Genomic DNA, 22,958 nt, shown 5'->3' with positions numbered 1-22,958 from the left:
TGCATAACATTAAAACTCCTGTCAGGTGAAGGGAATTACATTGATTATCTTGTAACAGTGGCACCTGTCAAAAGTGGGATATATTATGCAGCAATCTCAAGCTAATGTCATGGAAGAAGGAAAAATGGGCAAATGTTAGGATCTGAGTGACTTTGATTGTGATGTATAGTTGACTGGGTCAGAGGATCTCCAAGCCAGCTGGTCTTGTGAGGTGTTCCTGGTATGCTGGTGGTTAGTAGCTACCAAAAGTGGTGCAAGGAAGGATGACCAGTAAACAAGCAACAGGACCATAGGTGACCAAGGATCACTTATACTGATACTGATGTGGTAAATGAAGGCAGGCCTGACAGATCCCACAGAAGGTCAAATCCCACAGAAGAGCTATTGTAGTGCAAACTGCTGAAAAAGTTAATGCTGGCTTTGATAGAAAGGTGTCAGAACACACAGTGCATTACAGTTTGTTGTTTATGGAGCTGCGTAGCTGTAGACCAGTCAGACTGCTCATGCTGAAGCCTGTCCACAGGTGAAAGTGTGTACAATAAGCATGTAAGCATCAGAACTGAATTTAAAGAAGGTGGCCTGCTCTGTAGAATCAGGTTTTCTTTTACATCATGTTCATGCCTGGTTGTGTGTGTGTCACATACCTGGGGAAGAGACAGCAACAGGATGCACTGTGGGAAGAAGAATAAGCCAGCGGAGGCGGTATGATGCTCTGAACAATGTAGTGCTGGGAAATCTGCTGCTATTGTCTTTCGTGCCAGATACCACAGCACACCTTCAGAGGTCTTGTGGAGTCCATGTCTAAGCTGTTCTGGTGGCACCAAGGGGGAACTACATAATATTAGGCAGGTGGTTTTTAAGTTATGGCTAAATGGTGTACATTAGCAATAGGAAAATATCCTGAATATGCATAGGCAATAAGTGACATTATTCGAAAATTATAGGTATATAATTATTATATAAAGAGATATTATATTATTTTGCTTATTTTTAGTTTTTACTCATTTCAGGCATAAAATTGTGTGTTTGTCTTTGTATCAGGTTGTCTTGTCTTATTCAGATATTTTCTTTTTCTACATTATTTTTCTAATTTCTAATAATCAGTCAATTATTTTAATTATTTTATTATTTTGTTTAACACCTGCTTGATAAAGAGAAATATTTGATGTTTGGTTATTTTTCAGACATTTTCACTTGCTAACTGTATTATTACATTTATAGTGCTATAACACAGCTGTATGGACCTTTAGAAGGTATATTAGAATATAAGAATTGCAGAAAAAAAATAACGATTTAAATGGATGAAAGGTTTAAAAGAAGAAATAAAAGATCTCACAATCTACAATCTAGTTTTGTAGATTTTTTCTATAGTTATCTTCAAGTAAAAATCTACTACTGTTACGATCAACACATAGACCGGGTGTATTTCACAGTGACCTTTCAGCAAACCATCTTCAATTCTGTAATGAGGCTGCACCCTCATCTCCCTCTGCATTATTTAACACTTCTCAGGAAACTCTTGCCTTCTCGCAAATCTCAATGGTGACCACAATTTGTTGTTTGAAAAGTGTTTTCAAGAAAGAGATTATGAAAATTAAGAAGATCTTTTTGATGCAGCAATTTTATTCCTTTATTGTAACCAGGTTATATATTTTTTTTTTTAGCCGTGAATGCTATTATATAAGTTAAACACAAAGTTAAATCCATTTATTGGAAAAAAAAAGGCCAAAGTTGGTTGTGTTTTTGTGACTATGTGTATTTGTTCTGAATCATAAAGGGCTCCAGCACTACCTTTAAAGGTCGTTTTGCAAAAAGCTCAGCATTCACTTCAAATCTGAAATCTCTTTCAGGTTTGCTATGGCAAGTTCTAATGGAAACCCAGAGCTCTTGGGAAGCGCACACACAGACCAACTAAACCTTAGCACAAAGCATGCCGAGGATCTAACGTCAGCCGCCTTCCAGACATCAACGCTGAGAGAAAAGAGACACAGTGACAGGCCAAAGGGGAGAAAGACACCTGCTGCAGGAAGAAGAGACGGATGGGTAAAGGAGGTTGTCGGTTTGCATAATGAACAGTGTCCCCAGTTACCACTGCCGGCCATCACTTTAAAAAGGCTGGTGGATGTTGAGATGAAGTTAGTGTTTGGTGACGAACAGAACATTACCCACAAGTCCCCGGCCTCCACCTACTACCAATTAATGTGTCACAGCAGTGAAACAGCAGGCCCTCCGAGTGGAAATAATCTTGCTTCTCTGCCTCCAATTGACAAACGGCTCGACGCTGCATTACAAGATGCCGACAGGTACTACAGACTAAAGAAATATGCCGCTGTAGCTAGTCGCTTCACCATTGCCCTACAGGTACTCACCTCACACAGTATTTACATCTCAATGAACCCTGGCCCTTATAAACTGCACTATTACTTATTGATTTTAATCACACCACCCTAGGGTAAAACAATATGGATACAGGTCATAGTTAAAGACTGAAAACAAAAGGAAAAGCAACTTTCACAAACAATATGGCTTCCAGGCTAACTGCTTACACACTCAGATTTCACATTAGGCCTTGTACCGATTCTGGATATTGTGTATAACAGAATGTTTGTGTCCTGCAAATGACTGCAAAGCCTGATCATTCACAGGAACCTGTATGTCAGGCACACCACATAATCTAAATCTTATAATGAATCGGTTTAACAAATAAAATTGTTTAGGTAAGGTAAGTGTATAAGAATTTTACTGAGGATGTAAAAGACATTTATTGGACATTTTCGTCTGCACGGCCAGTGCATGATGCTCAGACATAAAACTATATCTTTAAATGTTTTACTGTGGAAACACAAGTCATCAGATGGAGGACATTGTGTAACTGCTCTTTCTGTCTTTCTTTTTTTCTTTCGAATTTTCCCTTATTCCTTCTGAGACATGAAAATCCAGCCAGCTGCAGCTCTTGCTTCATCATAGGGCAATATAACATACTATCTTCCACATATATGAACAAGTGGCTTCACTCTGACTATTGCTCTGTCTGAGTAGGCCATCACACTGCCTACTACTTCAGTCTAACAGCTTCAGTCTAATGTAGGGTGAGAGGAAATAACTCTCTCATGGCATAGCCATTAATTTTTGTTACTGAATAAAACATAAACAAAGGGGTTGTGTTCTGCTTCTCAATGCGTCCATTGTCTACACTGGTTCCTTTTATACCATAGCAATTAGCCAGTGATTCAAATTTCTTTTTATTAAAGAATATCTTGTCATTTTTTTAGCTATTAATAGCTGGATTATTAATAGTTATTTCATGTTATATAAATTCATGTTCTAACTAACTACTGTATATAACAGCTATAAACTTTCACTCACTCATGTTGGTTACAAAACCCTAAAAAATGTTAATGGTGCAGTTTTACATTTGACTGTTATGAAACACTGACAGTAGTGACTCCTCCCAAAATATAACATTAATAATTTGCTAAATAAAAGCATGTTCTTAAATAAGCTTCGATAATTGCTGATCTAATTAACATGAAGTTCCCTGTGAATAAGCTGAATAAATAAGCTGTTACTAAACAATAACAATCCTCTAATGTGAATCCTGTTTACTGTTGTAAACACTTACAGTACATCAGTTTACACTGGACCTAGTCTCTCTCTCTCTCTCTCTCTCTCTCTCTCTCTCTCTCTCTCTCTCTCTCTCTCTCTCTCTCTCTCTCTCTCTCTCTCTCTCTCTCTCTCTCTCTCTCTCTCTCTCTCTCTCTCTCTCTCTCTCAGGACTGCTCCAAAGGTGCTGTGCTTGGGAAACCTTTTAGTGCTGATTATGAAGACATTTCCAAGGTTGTTGGCTTCATCGTGTCCAGGCTCGTTGCCTGCTACCTGAGAATGCAGAAGCCTGACTTGGCACTGCCACATTCCCACAGGTAAGCATGAGATTAGAGCAAATACACAGAGATACAACTCCAGATCTAGCACCTCCAGAAGACAAAGCACCAGATGCCAAGTATAATTTGGGAACTTCTACAGAATAAATCATTCCCAGACAAAAGAACAGCTTAAGTTAATTGACCATTTAGTTTTTTCAAGCAAAAAGGTGTACGCAACATACTTCTTTAGGCTTGTAAAGTTAAATAATACATATGTAATAATACGCTATGCTATTAAGGGCAACATTACAGTTAAGGCTTCAAAAAGAGGTCATGCTTGGAGTGAAACAAAGTAATTCGTGGCCACAGATTTCCACCACCTGACCTCACTTATCTGCACCTGCTCCGCCTGTTAGTCATGGCCCTGAACCCGTCTCCCCTGCACCTCCATTACAGAGAAAGAGAGCTAGAGAGTTCACCTTCTCCTCTAACTATAACTCATCCTGACTGTGTCCTACCTTGAAAAGTTCCCTCTGCTGTAGAACTATAAAAGCAAACCTCTCTGTGGTTCCACTGTTATGAGGGACAATGAGGCAAATGTATGGTCAAGTGCTAAGTTGCCATATTGATATATTGACACATATCCTGTTATCTAGAGACCTGCTGAATTTTAGAAATAACAGTTATTTAATCTGCTTTCAGACTATGCATTTTTAACAAACGGTATGAGACGTTATGTTGCTTATGAATCATTAGCATGCAATCACATGCAAACGAAATGAAATAACACCGCAACATCGATACATTTTTTACTCTGATTGGAAGGTATTGATAAATTTTTCTATAACAGCAGGTCTGAAAATAGTTCCATCTAAAATTTAAATGATTTATATTAATGGGCCTGTTCTAATATGGTACTGTTTCCACAACAGCTCACTCACACACTCAAAAAATACTATCTAAGTAAATGAAAAGATCTTGAATATAAATTTAATTTCTTATGAGATTACTATAAATCAAACATGAGATGATCCGGCCTGTTTTTAGATCCTTACACATTTCAAGGATATCTGTAATCGCATTTCATCTGTCATTCGATTTGCAGGTAATCTTGCTTCTTTTTAGAAATAAATGCTCCAAATGAGATCTACCAATAAAACAGACTATTAATTATTTCCCAAAGACAAAATACAGCCTAAAATGAGTAAAACATGTATAGAAATAGATTTAACAATCTTTATGGTTTATTGTAATTATTTAGTATTATTTAGGCTATTTTCACTTGCTAAGGTGGCGTTTTTGAAGTGTAGGGTGAACACCCCACATAACCTAAGCTTAATAACAAACATCATTATTCTGGTTACTTCAAGAAAAAGAGAGAGAGAGAATTCATATTTAAAATGAATTTGTCACATACAAAATTATACACATTAATACATTCTGAAATTGAGATGAAGATAATACAACTAAACTAAAATACAAAAATAAAATAATAAGGAAATAAATGCAATCTACTTTACAATAAAGTGGGAGGCTACACAAGATAATAATAAACAAATAATAGACAAAAGTGTGGGAAATAGAGAAGACTATATGGCATGTGTTTTGAATTTGAACACAATGACTGATATTTTGATAAGAAAAGATGGCTGTTAAGATGGATAATTGAGAACAGGAACTAACTTGTGTCTCATGGACTAACAGGCATGATATGGGGTTCATTAATCAATTAAACATTGTAATCACTGGCACATCTCTTAGGTATAAGAGGTATAACACACTATAAATCAGATATATGTCATTAGAGAAAACTACTTCGGGGTGGTAGAATATTACTCTATAACAGGATGTCCATCGTATTCCTGTCTCTAAGCATTTTATAGTTAATTAACTGATTAAATTGTGATTTTGATTACATCTTATTGCAAAGTTTTAATTGACACTTTTACACTGGATTGTTGCTCTGTACCTGTGTGTTATACATAAGATGGGAAAGTGCATGCAGTAACTCAGGATGTCACTGCTACTTCTCCATCTGTCACTGCTGCTTACTGTCATCGAAACGCAATACAGAACATAATATATGCAATGTTCGTATCTGTTCCACAAGCATGGTTTGAACAAAGTGACACCTTAACCAGACTCAGAATAGAATCATAAAAAAACGAAGGCAAATGATATAAAGCTTTGCAAACAACATTCAGCTTGGATAGTAATTTTACTCTTTTGTAAGCAGAGAAAATGCTGTAATTATCAGTCTGTGTTTAAATAAAGCAGATGGGATCCGTGGCAAATATTGTCTGTTGTGTATAACTCAATGGGGTGAGCAAAAATGAGTTTTCTGAAAGATAAATCTGTTCTACTGGGAATCTTACACTTAGGAACAAGCTGAAAGCCAGTCAAGGAGAGTGTCATGATGCCCTTAATTTAATCACTGTCACACTGCTACCATTATTGTTTTCAGTATCGACTCATGATGCTCAGGTACAGGTAGAACTATCAGTTGAAAATGACTTTCAAACACCAAGGCTGTATTCATGGCTGTATTCAGAGTTGAGTTACATACAAAAGTTTAATTATAATATTTTGAACCTCAAACTACAGACTTTAGACTGTAGAGTGCATGTAGGATGTAGTTTGCCCCAGTTTCAATATAACCACAATACATCACACTGAAAAGTATGATTTTTGGTGTAAACACACTCAATAATCTATGTAGTCAAAATCCAGGTATCATCACAGGAAGCAGAATCTTAATTAGAGAAGACTCTAAAAGACTCAAAGACTCTAAAATTCATTCATTCATTCATTCATTTTCTACCGCTTATCCAAACTACCTCGGGTCACGGGGAGCCTGTGCTCAGGCGTCATCGGGCATCAAGGCAGGATACACCCTGGACAGAGTGCCAACCTATCGCAGGGCACACACACACTCTCATTCACTCACGCAGTCACACACTACGGACAATTTTCCAGAGATGCCAATCAACCTACCATGCATGTCTTTGGATCGGGGGAGGAAACCGGAGTACCCGGAGGAAACCCCCGAGGCACGGGGAGAACATGCAAACTCCACACACACAAGGTGGAGATGGGAATCGAACCCCCAACCCTGGAGGTGTGAGGCGAACGTGCTAACCACTAATCCACCGTGCCCCTCGGCTCTAAAATTATGAATCTAATTAAGGTGCAATGTTAAGAGTAGCAAAAGTGTGTTCAGTGTTCAGTTATACTTTAACCTGAGGGTATTTTTATTTAATTTCCATGAGAGACCACTGAATGAACAAAAACATTGGTATTATTTTATGAATTCAAGAATTGAAAATAACTAATTAACTTACAAGAGTTATAAATAACTCATTTAATGGTGTGCAAAATTACAATTTGATGCATGTTATTTGAAAAATAAGATAAAAAGATGATAAAATTAAATAGTATGAAGTGCTGGATAAAGTGCTATTTTATATGCTGCAAAATAATGAAGGTGGAAGCTATATTGCTGAAATAAAGCAAATTTTGCATTCCTGTACAGTATTCTGACTCTGCCGATATACTAGACTTGTATTAGATGTTTATTTCAAAGCATGTTATATTTAATTCATATAAAGTATCATCATATTACTTTTCTGTTCTACTAATCTAATCTATACTAATGTATTAATATATTAAAATTCCTGTCTCTGAGACTAAACGACAAACAGAAAAAGCCTAAAAAAGATTACAAAGCTGTAAAAGATAACAATACCTGCTTCGGCACCGAACTGCAGACCTTTTTTTTCCACACTGAGGCGAAAGTGCAGAACAAGCCGTTGTTTATTATAAATTCAAATTCAAGTCTAATTCAATTTATTTGTATAGCGCTTTTAACAATTCACATTGTTTCAAAGCAGCTTTACAGAAGTGAAGAAACAGACGAGAAAATAAAAGAAATAGTTAAAATTTTATTTAAAAACGAATTAAAAATTATATCAATACTATAGTAGTCCTGCACTGTATTTATCCAATCATGGTTGTTGATATCGCAAATATGCGAATAAGAAGGTTAAGCCAGGGTTTAGTGAAGTACAGTGTGAAATGTCAGATTATGAATAGCCAGAATGAACTGTTAACCCCAGGAAAGTATAAGCAACATTTTCCCAGTAAACCCAGAATTCTATTTATCTGGAATTCAATACTATTTCAATTGTGACCAGCCCTAATGTTATTTTTGTACTGTAGTGTGGATAATAGACAATTTAGCTATCTGAACCTGACATTTTTTGGACAATTCCAAAAAGTTTGAACCCTTAAACTGCTTTGCGTTGACACTGTGTTTTTCAAGAACACTTGTTTTTACATTGTCATGACTGCAGTGTGAACACAAAAAAAATGGCAGAAATTCCATCATGGTTGAATCAGCTTTACCCAGAATGCTATTGTCTATAATGTGTTTTTTTTTTTTGGTTTTTTTTTGGGTTGGAAAACTTTTGGGAAATGGAAATATGAGTAGCCAAAATGTAAAAATAAACCGATCAAACAGCACTGTGGTATAAATTCATACATGTGTGAAAATAGCAACTGTGCAAAGATATCAGTTTATATACAGTATGAACATAAATATCACTTTATATATAGCTCTGCTATTGCCACGGCAGGGAATTACATTTTTTGTTCATTAGTACTTCGTGCTTGATTCTCTTCTTAGCCACATGTGATGTGCTGCAAAGTTTTCACTCTTGACATGTCTAGCACTACCACATATTCATAGTTTCGCTGGTTGTCACCATCTCAGATGACTCACGCTTTGCTGAAAAGAATAGTGTGGAGCTGTACATTTTCTCAGGTGTCTCAACTGAAAAAGCGCATGCTCACAGACTCCTAAACCTCCTCATGGCCATTTTCCTCCATCCAGCCTGTCCAGTTCCCTGGCTGTCAGTTGGTCCCCAGCACAGAATAAGTTGCTTGTTGAGCTTGTGTGTCTTCTTCCTCTTTGGCCTTCTCACAGGAACGTGCTTTGAGCATAGTGGCATCTCATCAAAGGCAGCTTTGTCGATTCCTGTCGAAGGGATTCTGTATATATTAGCTTCGTACATGGCGGCCCTGAGCAAAACAATTTGGATAAAAATATCATGGTGACGGGCCTTTTCGAGCTTCTATGAGATGACACATTGTTTTTGAATCACAGGGCTGCATTCGTCTCTGGATTTCTGAATTTTTTTTTTGTTCTGTTTTGTTTTACATCTCACTTTCTGCCTTGTACTGTTTCTGTCGTGTCTCTAGGTTGCTGTGTTCTAACAAGGCTGTTTTGTAGTCTGTCACACTACAAAAATATGAGTTTGTCAAACCACAAAGATTTTTTTAAGGATGTGATGAAACAAAAGATTAGGGAAAGTTTGTCTGGAGAAATAAAGGATTCACCAAATATTACCAGACGAGATTTCATTTTGTTTTGCAGCAATCAGTTTTAAACAGTACAAAATATAGAGAAAAGCTTGTGCTAAAATTTGCACTACACGGTCTTGGGCTTGTTAGATCCCTAACTTATGTGGTTTATTTATTACCCAATAATCCTGATTAATGAATGCAATTATCAACTTAAATAATCGCCCCCCTCAAGGATAATTGTTGCTATTTAAATTAAAATTAGAGTCCACAATTAATTACAGTGCCATCATACGGTGGAGTGAGTAACATATTGGTTTCAGAGCTAATGCAGTGAGGTGTGTGTGTAAATGTGTGTGCGTACATGTATGCCTGAGCAAGTCAGGAGCGTATTCCTTTGTCAGCTATTGCAATATATGCAAGCCTGTCAGTCATGATCAGGCACATCCTAGATGCAATTAAGTTAGAGGTTCAAGACAGTAGAGCTCCGGCTAATACACTATCATGACTCAGGCTCTTTGATTGTCCAGCTCTGGAGTGAATTATTGCTTCATCCATTATTCTCTGCAGGTTAAATTCAGTTGTTCAGGTGCCCAGTTGTAAATTAATGGCATGTCTTTTTTTCCTTGTTGAGGTCTAAGAAGAATAAAGAGGCTCTTAGGCTGAGATATGGATCAGCATATAAATAATATAGCCAGAAAGACTTGGCAACCAATCTGTGCCACTGGAGACCTTTGCTGTTGTTTAAGATGTATTTTATGTCATTTCCCTCAAGGGCACAAGGTCACAAAATAAAAAAATACGAATTTCTTTCCTCCCCTCTGCTCTACATTTGATGTAGCCTTTAACTCACATGGTTCAGCATAAGATTAGAGTGAATTTAACCTGCAGGCTTTTCAGAGCTCTCTTTTCACACACAGAGTGCCAGCTTGAAAAACCTTTTGCCTTTTTGAATGCTCATTCTTGGACTGGCACATGCCACATACACAGTACAGAGAATGTTTTACGAGGATAACTCTCTCTGCTTTACTTTAATATCCGAAATGCTCCATAACTGTGAATAATTCAGGAGATGCAATAAGGAGGAAGAAGGATTGTAAGGTGGTGAAAGAGAAACCTACTGATTTTTCACACTTTGTCTAAAACACCTGGAAGGACTGTGGTGATTCATCCAGCTCATCAAAAGCAATGTGTCAGCCATTCAATTATGCTCGGCCCTAGCCGCAACTAGCATATGTACAGTGGTGAAAAAACAGTGTTTATTTAGCCAGGCGTTACGATGTTTTATGTGTGTGCGCAAGGTTTCTCTTGCCTGAATGGCCCATGTGTTTGAACACAAGTCAGTGGTACAGAAGGAACAGCTAGTAATGAAGCCTCTGAGTCGACTATGATAGCTGGCAAGCTGTTGGGGAGTGTTGATTGAGTGAGGAAAAAGCATTGCACGGTGGTAGCACACAAGACCTGCCTGTCTCACTGTTGGTTTAACTTGCAAGTCTCACTCTCCCTGTCAGTGCTCATCTTGCCGTCCTGTCTCACTGCTTGTTTCATGATCTGTCTCATGGTCTGTTACTTTGGCAGTCCCAGCAGTTCCTGTCAGTGGCAAATCTCAGTAATGAGTAAAAAAAGAGAAATCTCTTTTCTCTTTCATACTTCTGATCAAGGAGAAATCATTTTTTCCCTCTCTTCGTTTCCATCATAGTGCTGATCAGACTGAAATATTTTCAGCACCAATCTGGTCAGTAGCAAAGGAGATGAATAATTGCTCATCATCACATTTTTCTTTGTCATCAGTCACTTTCATGTCTCAAATGTCTCAGAACTTTTAATTGACTAAAAGAAATAACTTCTTTGTGTTCTGGTCATGTTGTGTTTTACATCACAGTGCTGCTGAATTCAGAAATCAGAAGGTGTTGATTGATTTTCTATTACAGTATAGCTCTGACAGGGTTTCAAGCTGTTATTTTAATGACTGGCTTTAATTCACACGTTTTGTTACATAACTGTTTCTAGAGCAATGTATTAAGAGGGACTTGTGTGGTGGACTTTTCACACAATCTTAGTATGTTAGCCTTGCACCTTCATTGGGGGTTTGATTTCAGCCTCTGCGTGTTTCATGTTCTCTCTGTGTGTGTGTGTGTGTGTGTGTGTGCAATTGTCCCCTGCCTTGTGCCCCAAGTCTCTTGGGACAGAATCCATGCTCCTCATCATCCTGTGAAAGATAATGCAGTAGAGAAAATGGAATAAATGGATGGATGGATGGATGGATGGATGGATGGATGGATGGATTTTTTAAGAAAAATCACCACTGACATGCTCAAGCTTTGTTTGGGGGGTGGGGGGGGGGGGATTCCATTTCTTTAAAACAAAGAAAGCAAAGAGAGCCTAGAGAGGGAAGGTCTGTTGACAGCTATAAAGTAATTATTTACTTAATTCATGAATTACATACTTAGTAATTAATTGTTGTTGTATAAGATTACAGAAAAACTTGTTTACAGTTATGTTTAAATTGTCGAATGCAAACAGATATTCCTGTTAGCACTCGACAACATTAAATGTAGATATAAACATATGTTTTGTTTTCTTTTTTAATCTTATAGAACAGCAGTTTCTCTTGTTGCTGTGGTATAAGATGAATAAAACACTTCATGATGTGATGTTATAGGGAAAGAATCCATTTTGCGGCGGTATTATCCCTGAGTGTTTTTTTTCCCTTTGTTTCTAATACTTTCTGTGCTATAATTGATATAATGGAATAATATAGCAGCACAATTTTAGCTTTGATTAATGCCAATTCCAGGAAACATGTTTATACATATCCTTCTTAATTCATAGGAGCATCCACCTAAACCCCATCCATTTCCGGAGCCATCTCCAACAGGCAATGGTGTATCGATTGCTGGGTAACCCCTCCGGGGCAGTGAGGTAAGAATTAGTATTAATGGGAGGCTGGTGAGGAACAGTGGGCGGGGAACTTCTCTCTTCCCAGTGAAGATGAAGATAGATTCACTGCGGTGAAAAGCTTCCAGTCGTTTACCAACAGAACGTGTCCTCTCGGTGGGCTGTCCGACCAGCCTGTATTCTGTCAAGCTGCTCTGGGGAAAATCTGTTTGCAGAAATACATTAATACAAACAGCTCAGTGAATTATTAATGGGATGAAGAGCAATTAGAATAGAATTTCATTCATCTCTAACCAAGTAGACGCTTGCTGCATTTTCCGTATTGTTAAGCTGCCATTTGCATTCTAACAATGTGATTATTGACTGTCTGTGTGCACCTCTTTACTGAATGCTGAAGAAAATGAGTGCATATGGATATCACTTATTTTGAGGATGTAATATTATTTTCCACTGTTGCTGATTCGTGTTTTTAACTCTACTGGAATAAAGCAGGACAGGTATTAAGCTGACTATAAAACCTTTCCATCTCTGTATTTATTACATACCACGCCCTTGTTTCCTGTTTGAACTTCTGCAGAAGTTAAAGGCAGAAATAGATCGTCTCTGCCTCCCTGCCTACAAATTTAGCATTACTATCCCGGTGGGGAAAGAGCTGATTTGCTGGAACATTGCAAAAAATGCATTTGGAAGATGTACTTGGTATATCACACCAGCCAAGTGTGATTCCCTTAATTTCAGTGCCCTGCAGTAGCTGTGCAGACGTGGCCTGTCTAGTCCTCCTAGCAATACACCGTATAATGATGCAGTGTATAACTCCACTGAAATTGTTCAAGGTTGGAAAACTGATCATTTGTATGTTTTACTGAGAAAGAACATTGCATGATAATGCAGCCTCCTCCATCAAAGCCTGGACCGTGTTTTCCTCCTTACCATGTACTTCCAATCCTTTTCAGGCATGAAGTTAACCTCTGTGTTTGTATTAAAGTTATAGCAGTTATAGTAATCAAAGAGGACTAATTCCTCTCACTTGTTCTTGGTCACTTGTATCATTCTTTGACATCTTGCCTAAACACCAGAACAAATAATGGTGTGTGTTCTCTTCCGGTCAATCTGCAAACAATTCCAATAACTTCAGGTAATTCATGATAAATCTTCATACATCCATTTTATACATATATGTGTTTTAAAATAAATTAGTACATTTAAATGGATTTCTTTGGCATTATTCTTATAAAATAAAATAAAATAAAATAAAAAATAAAGCAATAATGTTGCAAAGTAAAACATTTTTGATGCTGATCGTAAATCTCTATGATTTTTTGGTTGATATAAGTGAGAACTAATTTCTTCACAGATACCTATACATAATTAAAATAATAGTTAAAATACAGAATAAAAAACACTATTTGATGTGCTGTAATAGGAAAATAATCAAGTCCAAATACAAACAACCTTAAAGTATAGTTTTCTGTAGCATCGTGTTAGAAAAATAATAACAATTGAAATCATTTAAATAATAATTGTGAAACTAGAACAAATCCCTGTTCAGGTATAACAGATTTACTCAAAGCACAAGAAAAGGATGCAGGAGTGTAAATTTTTTCTGTCATTAATTGTTCAATAGTGAGCCAGTAAATTCTTAATGTGGAACTGAAGAGGCTTCTTTTGCCAAGTACACTGCAAACGAGTCCTGTAGTGAAAAGGCAATTGTTCTGAACCAGTTTTTCACTTCACTGCAGTGATGCGTATGTAATAACTGTGTGTAGTGTAGACTCACATACTCATATCATCCCAGAGTGAGTGACATCTCAGATATTGAGCTCAAAAATGGGAATTATTCAGGAAAGCAATATCACTTGATTTGTGCTGACAGAGCCTGACCCCAGACTACAGAATACGCACTACAGTGAACACTGTATTACCTTTATATATATATATATATATATATATATATATATATATATATATATATATATATATATATATATATATATATATATATATAGGGGAAAACATGGTCACCATACCTGTACAGTTTTTTGTACAGTAAAGCCCATTGTGTTGATTTATATACTTATTTGTTCAACTTCAAATAATTAGCCCAACTAAATATACCATTGTAGCTATTTAAGAAACTTCTAATCTTAGACTTCTTAAACTTCTAAAATCTTAGTGCTGTTAGGTAGCACTAGAGTAGATCAGACAAAAAATAATAAGTAGGGTTTATTCTTTTTTTTATTGTTGTTGTTGATTTGTAAATTATTTAATATAATGGAATTTATCATGCATTATTTTTAATTATTTCAAATATATACTTTGTACTAGATAGATCATTTTAGTGGAATAAAACTGAAGTCTATTCAGATGATGAACTGAGAGATTGAATCATTTGATGGATTTGTTATCATGTGAAATGATCAGATGTCACACAAACTACAGTCACTTTCCTTCAGTCAGTTGCATTGTTAATTTCTTTTCGCTTAAGCATTTGTAAACTTACACGGGGTAGATTTACTCAAAGTGTCTAGCTAGTTGCTGAGCTATACAAAGACAGAAAGATATGAAATAGTGAGTGTTTCTAACCTTTTAAATTCAAGTGAATATGAACTTATATCATGACATGATGGTGGGGCACGACGATCATAATAATGACATAGCCTCAAACAAAACTGAGTGACTATCACACTTGGTTTATTCTATCGGCTAGTATCTAGTGAGTATTTAAAGTCCCCCCATAATAATATGTGCAGTCATGTGGCATACAGACAGCTAAAACTATAGCAGATTGTTTAGGTGGTTTAGACAAGATACACACAAAAGGACTAATATCATCAACCAGGGCCAGTCTAAACACATCTAAAAAATAAAGAAAATATGCCATTGGAAAATAGAGACACATTTTTTTTTCTCAGTCTGCATATAGGGACATTGTCTACTCCATAATCCACATTTCTTTTAACTAAATCTTGCTTTACATCCTAGATCCAGTGTGCACTTACACTTTACTTGTGTTTAAGGTAACTAAATTCAAGTTAGACTATTTGCTACTGTATAAGAATGAGACCTTTTGGTTGAAGAGTATTAATACACTTGAACAATTTGACTTTTGTTATCATGACCTTGTTATCACTGTGATTAACATTTTCTACTGAAAATGTTTCAAGAGCGTGTAAACGCCATTGTGACTCCTTCCCCTTTATTGAAACATATTGCAGTTTTTTGCCCAATAGGCATGTTAATTATTCTGTGGAGCTTAAATGGATGCATTGAGCATGCTGCCCCATGCTTGTGGAAATATATGACCTAATGGGCAAACAATGATTTGTTTTTTTTATTAATCATTGATCAAATAAAATAGAGACTTAATATTTAAAAATAGGATAAGATAATTATAAGATCAAAGTTCAAAGAATAGCTTTTTTGCTAAATTAGTGCATCTTGGCTTTTAAGGCAGAAACCTTCCACAGTGGACTAACATATGACACAATGACATGAATTGCAGCTGATGGTGGAGTACAGAGGTTAATCTTCCAGAATAAGCATAAGAGAATAAGTTGTGTCCTGAATAATATACAACACACTATGGATTCACTCTATGCCGTCTAGAGGATGTGTTGTTTTATTTGAAATTGAACTCTAGTTAGCTTTAGCAGAATACAGTCATGTCTTTTTTAGATTATTTTAGAGGGGTTGTATAAAACACAATTACTGAAACAGTTGAAGGCAAAACAATTGCCTGGAAAAGGCAGAAATAACAGTAGAGATAGTAGTACATTAAGTAAAAAAGCCCAGATGCATAAAACAAAATAAAGAAATAAATATGCAATTAAATTATACCGTGCAAGGCACCCAGTAAAATCCATGTTCAGGCCAAAGTAATGCCCTGTAGTTTGTCCTTTATCATGCAACTCTGAACTCTGAGAGAAAAGAAATCCAAATTTTGCAAAAGTGAAATGGTTTATTATTAAGGAAAAAACTCCCGAGCTTCCTGTGGTATAATATCCATTACACTTTTAATTGATTGTGTGCTTGTAGTCAGAAATCCATGGCAACAATACTTGTAAGGAGAAAAATTTTCTCATCCAGCATCAGCTGCACTTTACTGCTTTACTGAACAGTTTTAAAACCCACTGGGTCAGATGCTTGTACATGAAATAGGCACAATACAAAACCTGATTAGATCCTGGACACAAAAGGGCATTTAGATTTTAATGCTAACTTAAATGTTAATTCACCAATATTGCTTTGAGTAGCTACTAAATGTGTGACACACTTTCTTATAGATAAAAAAAAAACAAATCAGGCACAGAAACACAAAAGGGCTCTCTGGCTGTTAACAAAAGCTTTCTGAAAATGAAGACTCCTTCCATCCTTCCGTGTTAAAAAAGCAGCATGTTTATTATTAGCCTTAGAGTATATATTGTATACAGTCCGCATTACAAGTCCATGTGAATGAGTTATTACTGTAGAAATGATTATTAATTACAACTGCATTAATATAATGTGATCTGAATTATAGCCAGCACAACTGTCAGAGCTGCTGTTCTAGAAAATAAACCCTGAAAAAATAAATATATATATATATATATATAGTTCATATTGTATATTCATGTTATATTTATATATAAAATGTACTTCATGCGGTCAACTAATTTGCATAGCTTGAACCAATGCTAGAGGGTTTTTTCTTTCTTAGAAAAAGGTAGAAGAAATGTGCCAGAGACTGTGAAGCCAAGAATGTACAAAATGCTGATGCCAAAGGAAAACAATGCAAAGCAGCAGATGCCAATCTCACTCTCTTCACCACGCTGAATTAAGGAGATGCTGTGTTATTCATAGGCATTGTTCTTCTGCATAAGTTAGCACCTTATTCCAGCTGAAATGTGGCCTTTCACAAGCTCTGAGTACCTGCGAGGAAGTTTTTAAATGATACAAGGCCACAGGTTTGGGGAAGCAGCATGGACTAGCTGTCACATAGGCCTTGACTTCTTTCCTCTGACACTCACATACACAATTACACACACATACACACATAGTGCAAACACCTCTTGTTTTCTGGGGGCATAGCAGACGCTCACACTCGCTGGTCTCCACATGTCATCCCTAATGGCACAATTTTTGCTGCAGTGGCCACAAAAGGCCTGTGCTGTCAGATTCATTATTATCTCAGTCTGATGTTTCCTGTTCTGATATCTTTCAGCAGCTCACAGTCCTGCTCAATTATGTTTCACTCCTGTACTGCTGCTTTTGCATTCCTCTGAGATATATTTTATTGTAGGTGTGCTCCATGTGGCCAGTGTGAGTGAAAGAACAAGAACTTTGAAATGAAGTCAATTCCCAGCTTGCTCACAGGGCTAGACTGACCTCAGGAGTGAATTGACATGAGAGTGATTTATGCCAGCAAAGCAGGTGCTGGATAAAAAAAAAAAAAGAAATAATGCATCATAGCCAATGGGAGCTCTTTCCTCTTTAGCATTTTTTAAAAGAAATCTGGCACACTTGCATCCAGGCTCTTCACTCATTAGAGAAGAGACTGTGTCGAAACAGAATTATTGACTGTTATCACCCATGTTACCTTGGGCACCGTGGAAAGGGGATTAAGTGCTCAATTTACATTATTGGCAAGCTCTTTTTATAGTTTAGCTCTAGTACAGTGCACGGTGTGGTGTGACTGGATTTTAAATAATATTCAAAGGGCTTCTTTTTGTGTGCAAGATACCTATTCCTTGTAAGAAAAGTGTAAAGACTCTGTAACTGACATTTTTTTTTCTGTGAGGACCTTCCTTACACCAAAAGTCTGTGGTCAAAGCATCTGGACACCTGACCATCACATCATATGTGCTTGTTGAATATCCCATTCCAGATTTATATACTCCTATTATAATAACCTCCAGTCTTCTCTGAAGCATTTTCACTTGATTTTGCAAAACATGGCTATGGAGATTTTGTTCAGCCATAAGAGCAATAGTGAGATCAGGCTCTGATAATGAGGGGTGTGAAGACCTGGGGTGCAGTCGGCATTCCAGTTACTGCCAAAGGTGTTTAGTAGATGTGAAGTTAGGGATCTGTGCACTCAAGGCACTCCAACCCTGGCAAACCATGTCTTCATAGAGCTCACTTTGGGCACAGGGGCAACATTATGCTGGAACAGGTTTGGGCCTCATAGCTCTAGTGCAGGGAAACATCAAATGTTGTGTTTTCAACTTTGTTGCAAGAGTTTGGAGAAGAACCACATACAGTATAGGTTGATGACATGATGGTTAAGTGTCCTCAAACCTTTCAGTCATATACTGTAGTATGCAGCTTCTTAATGCAGCTAATTAACTAAGTCTAAATCTTAAACTAACCTTGACCTTAGTAACCAAAAGAAAACATTTGGCTTTTAGCTTCTTCTTTTTTAATTGTCAGATACTGAGTTTCTTGATTTATAACATTCAGTCCACACAAACATATAAAAACACACACACACACACACACACACACACACACACACACACACACACACACACACACACACACACAAACAATGCTGAAATTGGTGCATCTAGTCCTATTCACTGTCAATTAGCATTTATTCATTTATTCAGGTTAAACCTGCCTTTAATCATCAGACAACCAGACTATAGATAATCTGTACAAGTCTATTAACAGAGACTAGCAAATGTTAACTAGCGAGAGAAAGACCCCAAGCACCTTCATCTCAATGAAAAAGCCAACAGAAACAGCAACCGTACATCATTCCTTGTAGGCATTTATCCAGGTGATCCACCTCCCTCTGGGTAAATGTCATGTTTACTGACAACATTGCAATCCCTGACAGGAAAAGTAGGTAGCGTGCTTAATTATTTGTAAACATTTAATTGGCATTTACACCCGCAAGGATTGCACAGTTAACCTCAGCAGGACACTTGCGCATTCTCATCAAGGATTAATCAGGCAAGCCGTCGAACGAGGCTTCCCAACGTTGCAGCTGAGCAGAACACTCGAACAGATCACGATGCCATTGTTTTTCTTCTGAAACAGATAAGACCTAAGCTGTCCTGTTTGCTCACAATAGACAAGCACAATAGAAGAGATTTGCCATTAAGTGGTTGTGTGACACAAGACACTCCGAGTCATAACCACAAGGTCATTAGATAGTATCCCATTGCAGAAACAATAGCTGCACTCATGTGGACAGCCATTTTAGTTATAGTCCACAATGATGGCCATTGATCTAAAGGTGACGATTTGGCCTAGTTACCCTGCAATCAGCACCTATTGAGCGATTGGCTGTCTCAGTCAGCCATCATTACTGAGTCTGAGAACAAAATCTGGACTAATTATTGAGATTATCTTCAAGTGGTCTCTACACAGCATGCAGCTGGCAGTACACATTGCTAGCCACAGGCTCAGATGCTGGATGTGGGCGAGGTAAAACCATGCTGAGCTTTACTTTAGTCTGCAATAAAAGCAGGCAAAAAGGAGGTGTATCTCACCCAGAGCAATATTCTTATGCTCAAAAATAGTTATTATTGCAGGGGAGTCATAAGTCATATTTATATTTCTGTATTATTGATAAAAAAAAATCTGAAAGTTCTGTAAGCTAGTAACAGGAAAGGACAATTCAGAGTGCATACCAGATATTAATCCTTTATGTCTCTTATGTAAGGAATAAAACACTATATGACATTCTGTAATTGGATAATAATCAACAACATGCTGGTGCGATGCAGTGTTCACCCTGGAGTTGATTATTTTCCTATAGCAGCATGTCTTAAACTGTTTTATTTGACTTATACCACCTTTTACTATTTATTTTTATTATGAACATGGTACTATTAATCCCTTTATAGTTAGATTTCATGCTGTAGAACATCTCTGAAACAACAACGAAAAAGCAAAATAAACTTCTCCTTATTAATTTCGTCCTTATTAATTGTTATGCATGTTTTTTAATCCGTTTATGTCTATGTGTCTGCTGTACACTGCCTGTGAATGAGCTGTTGCTATAGAAACAGTTATGCATCAGAAACAGCGCATTAATATAAACCTGTGATTTGTAGCCAAAGCTACTATCAGCTGATGTAGTATCAATTTTGCAGCTTTTTCATTTGCAGAAATTTTAATAAAAGCTCCAGTGTATGTTCTTCTCTATGATTTTCTTTATCTGTGGTTGAATTGCTATAATATTGTGTAATACTGCATGTAGTGAGAACTTCAGGAATAAATGTGTTCCTTATAAATGTATTATAGCATAATCGCAAAAAATGTTCTTGAGATTGATGGTGTACAAGTACAGTATAATAGCCTTATATATAATATATACCGATATATAAAATATATGTTTGCTGCTTTTCTCTCCCCGCACCACCTATTGAATATGTGCCTGTTCTCTTGTGCATCTTCCTTCACTGAAGTGTAACATCTTGATTGAAAGTTGTCTGATACTGTTTGCGTGTCTTTGTCCTTGTCATTAGGAGTGCCATGATTGCTGACTATGTGCACTGGCTATCTGGAGACGGCAAGCAGACTATAAGCAAGCTCATCAAACTGTATTGGCAGGTGAGGACAGATAGGCCTCCAGACACATCCACAGCTCCTGCACCCAATCACAAACCCAATGAATGATTATTGCTTAAAAGACTGGCCACTGACATTGCTCTGTGCATATCAATCAGTCAGAAAGCCTGCATAGCAATAAAGACTTTATAGAGTATAACAAGAAGGTAGAGGGGTCGCCTGTTTTTGAAGCTGCAGCTGGGTAGTTGATGCACTTATTAATGCAACACTATATTGATGCTATAAAGAAATGTAATCTGTGATGTATAATATGCCTGACAGTAATCAGAGCTCTGGGGAATATTTCATTTTATGTTTTTTTGGAAAGGGACAGAATCAAGGTGGTAAAAGGATGATTTTATATCCCAATGAGATTACATTTACAAATGTGGATGTAAATAATGGTTTAAATGTGATGTAAATGATCAATGATAAAACACTGTTTTTCCCCATTAAAATTAAAATATCAATTATAACAATTGGGCACATAATTCAAAAAAGTATTTTTTTTCTTCCTTAAGCCAACACATTATATCTACACTTTTAAAAAGCTGATGCGGTAGCTCAGTGGTTAAGGCATTGGACTACAGCTTGCAAGGTTGAGAGGTCAAACCCCAGGTCCACCAAGCTGCCACTATTGGGCCTTGTGCCCTTAACCCGTAATTGCTTAGTTGTATAAAATGGGATGTTGCTATGCCAAATGGCATAAGTGTAAAAAGGTTTTGTTATTAGACACTATTAAAAGGTTTATTCACTGTGTATTAGTGTACTACTGCATAACTACACATCTTTTACCTGAAAATGAGTCTAACATTGTACTCTTTAATCATTTGTAGCAGGATTTCATGTTATGAAACATCCATGAAACAAATTACTGTATATTAAGTACATGGATTAATATTTATGGAAACATTTATTTTAGTACATTTGGCCTGTTCTACCACAAATTCTTTTACTCAACCTAAATCCACCATTTTAAGTATAAAATGTCGTACATTGTAAAATTTATTTATGTTTTTCCTCATCTAATGCACCCTGATTCAACTCATCCACTAAGATTTTAAACCTTTTATGAGCTGAATAAGGTGCATTTATACAAGGGAAAACACCCCAAATTATTATATTTTTTTGCAGTAGATTAGGTCCATTGGGATTCAGTGCACTAGCACAAAATATAGCTGCTAGGTAGAGCCTTGTAATGTGAATGCAAATAAGAATTTACTTACTTGAAATTGTCTCTTTCATTTCAACTCTGGGGGAGTTGAAATGGTTTGAAAGGTTTGTTCACATGACTAAGGGTGGGTTTATCTGCAGCCAAAGCCACAATTTGCATGCACTTGAAGGCAGATGAGTGCGGCATAGCTTTCAGTGTACATCAAGCACTTTTCCTTTTTATTTTTTTTTTAAATTAATTTCCATCTCACATGGATTTCATTTCATCTATGTGTGTTTGTCCTGATGGCCCTCAATAAGGAGCAGCATTTTTCATCTTCACAGTCCCTTCAATGTCCCCTTTCTTTTCATTTTTCACTGCTGAAAGACTCGCTGAACAATAGCTCATTTACTACCACTCACACTATTACTATGGGACAGAACCGTGGTAACCTCACCACCATTAATGCTTAAAAGACTTTTTTTTCTTCTGGGCATATTTACACACGGACAGGCCGAAGCCATCATTTTGACCGCTCACCATAAACAGCATCCGCACACACTGTTGGTCATTATGAGAGCATCATTCTTTTATCTATTACATAAATATCAGTGTTGACTGTGCTGTAGCTATACACAGGATGTTGAGGTCTGGGAAAACCCATCACATGCCTCTCCAGCTGAATTCTCAATTGCATTTTGAACAAAATGGGTTTTCTTTCTTCAACTCGAAAGCACATAAAAAAGCATTGTTGAATTCTCAAATCTGATTGGACAGAAATGAGTGATTTATGATGTCTAACTGCGAATCAGACAGTACTCTAAATGCATGTACTCTAAGAGGAATTAATAATAAAAAAAAAATTAAGGTTTTATAAGCATTTCAGTGGGAAGACTTTTATAGCAAGAGTCTTCAGGACAGAGAATTTTTAAAATTTTTAAATGTGATTGCAATTGCTTTGGTGTAAAAGGAATAAAGCTCTTTAGGTAATTAGTAAATTTCCTTTTCTCATTGGCTCTAAAGGCAAATGTATATCAAGGAGTTATTTTAATAAATGTTTTCAGGCGATTTTACTGCTTTCTAATTCCAACACAGTAACTGGTTCATTGGAAGGAACACTGTCAGAAAGAGCGGCCCTTAGT

At 36.7% G+C, this 22,958-nt stretch overlaps 1 protein-coding gene across 1 annotated transcript in view; it reads left to right on the top strand.

Annotated features, from left to right (window-relative positions):
- Nucleotides 1-1,857: 1,857 nt before the first annotated feature.
- Nucleotides 1,858-22,958, top strand: part of LOC132853574 (spermatogenesis-associated protein 16-like) — a 42,744-nt gene continuing 21,643 nt past the window's right edge. Inside the window, 4 exon segments of the mRNA XM_060881469.1 lie at nt 1,858-2,361; nt 3,775-3,920; nt 12,057-12,146; nt 20,582-20,666. Of these exon segments, the coding sequence (XP_060737452.1) occupies nt 1,858-2,361; nt 3,775-3,920; nt 12,057-12,146; nt 20,582-20,666 (825 nt within the window).

Source organism: Tachysurus vachellii, chromosome 1, assembly GCF_030014155.1.
Source record: "Tachysurus vachellii isolate PV-2020 chromosome 1, HZAU_Pvac_v1, whole genome shotgun sequence".
NCBI lineage: Eukaryota > Metazoa > Chordata > Actinopteri > Siluriformes > Bagridae > Tachysurus > Tachysurus vachellii.
Note: the sequence above shows the minus strand (reverse complement) of the source record. Positions and strands in the feature narration are given on the sequence as shown.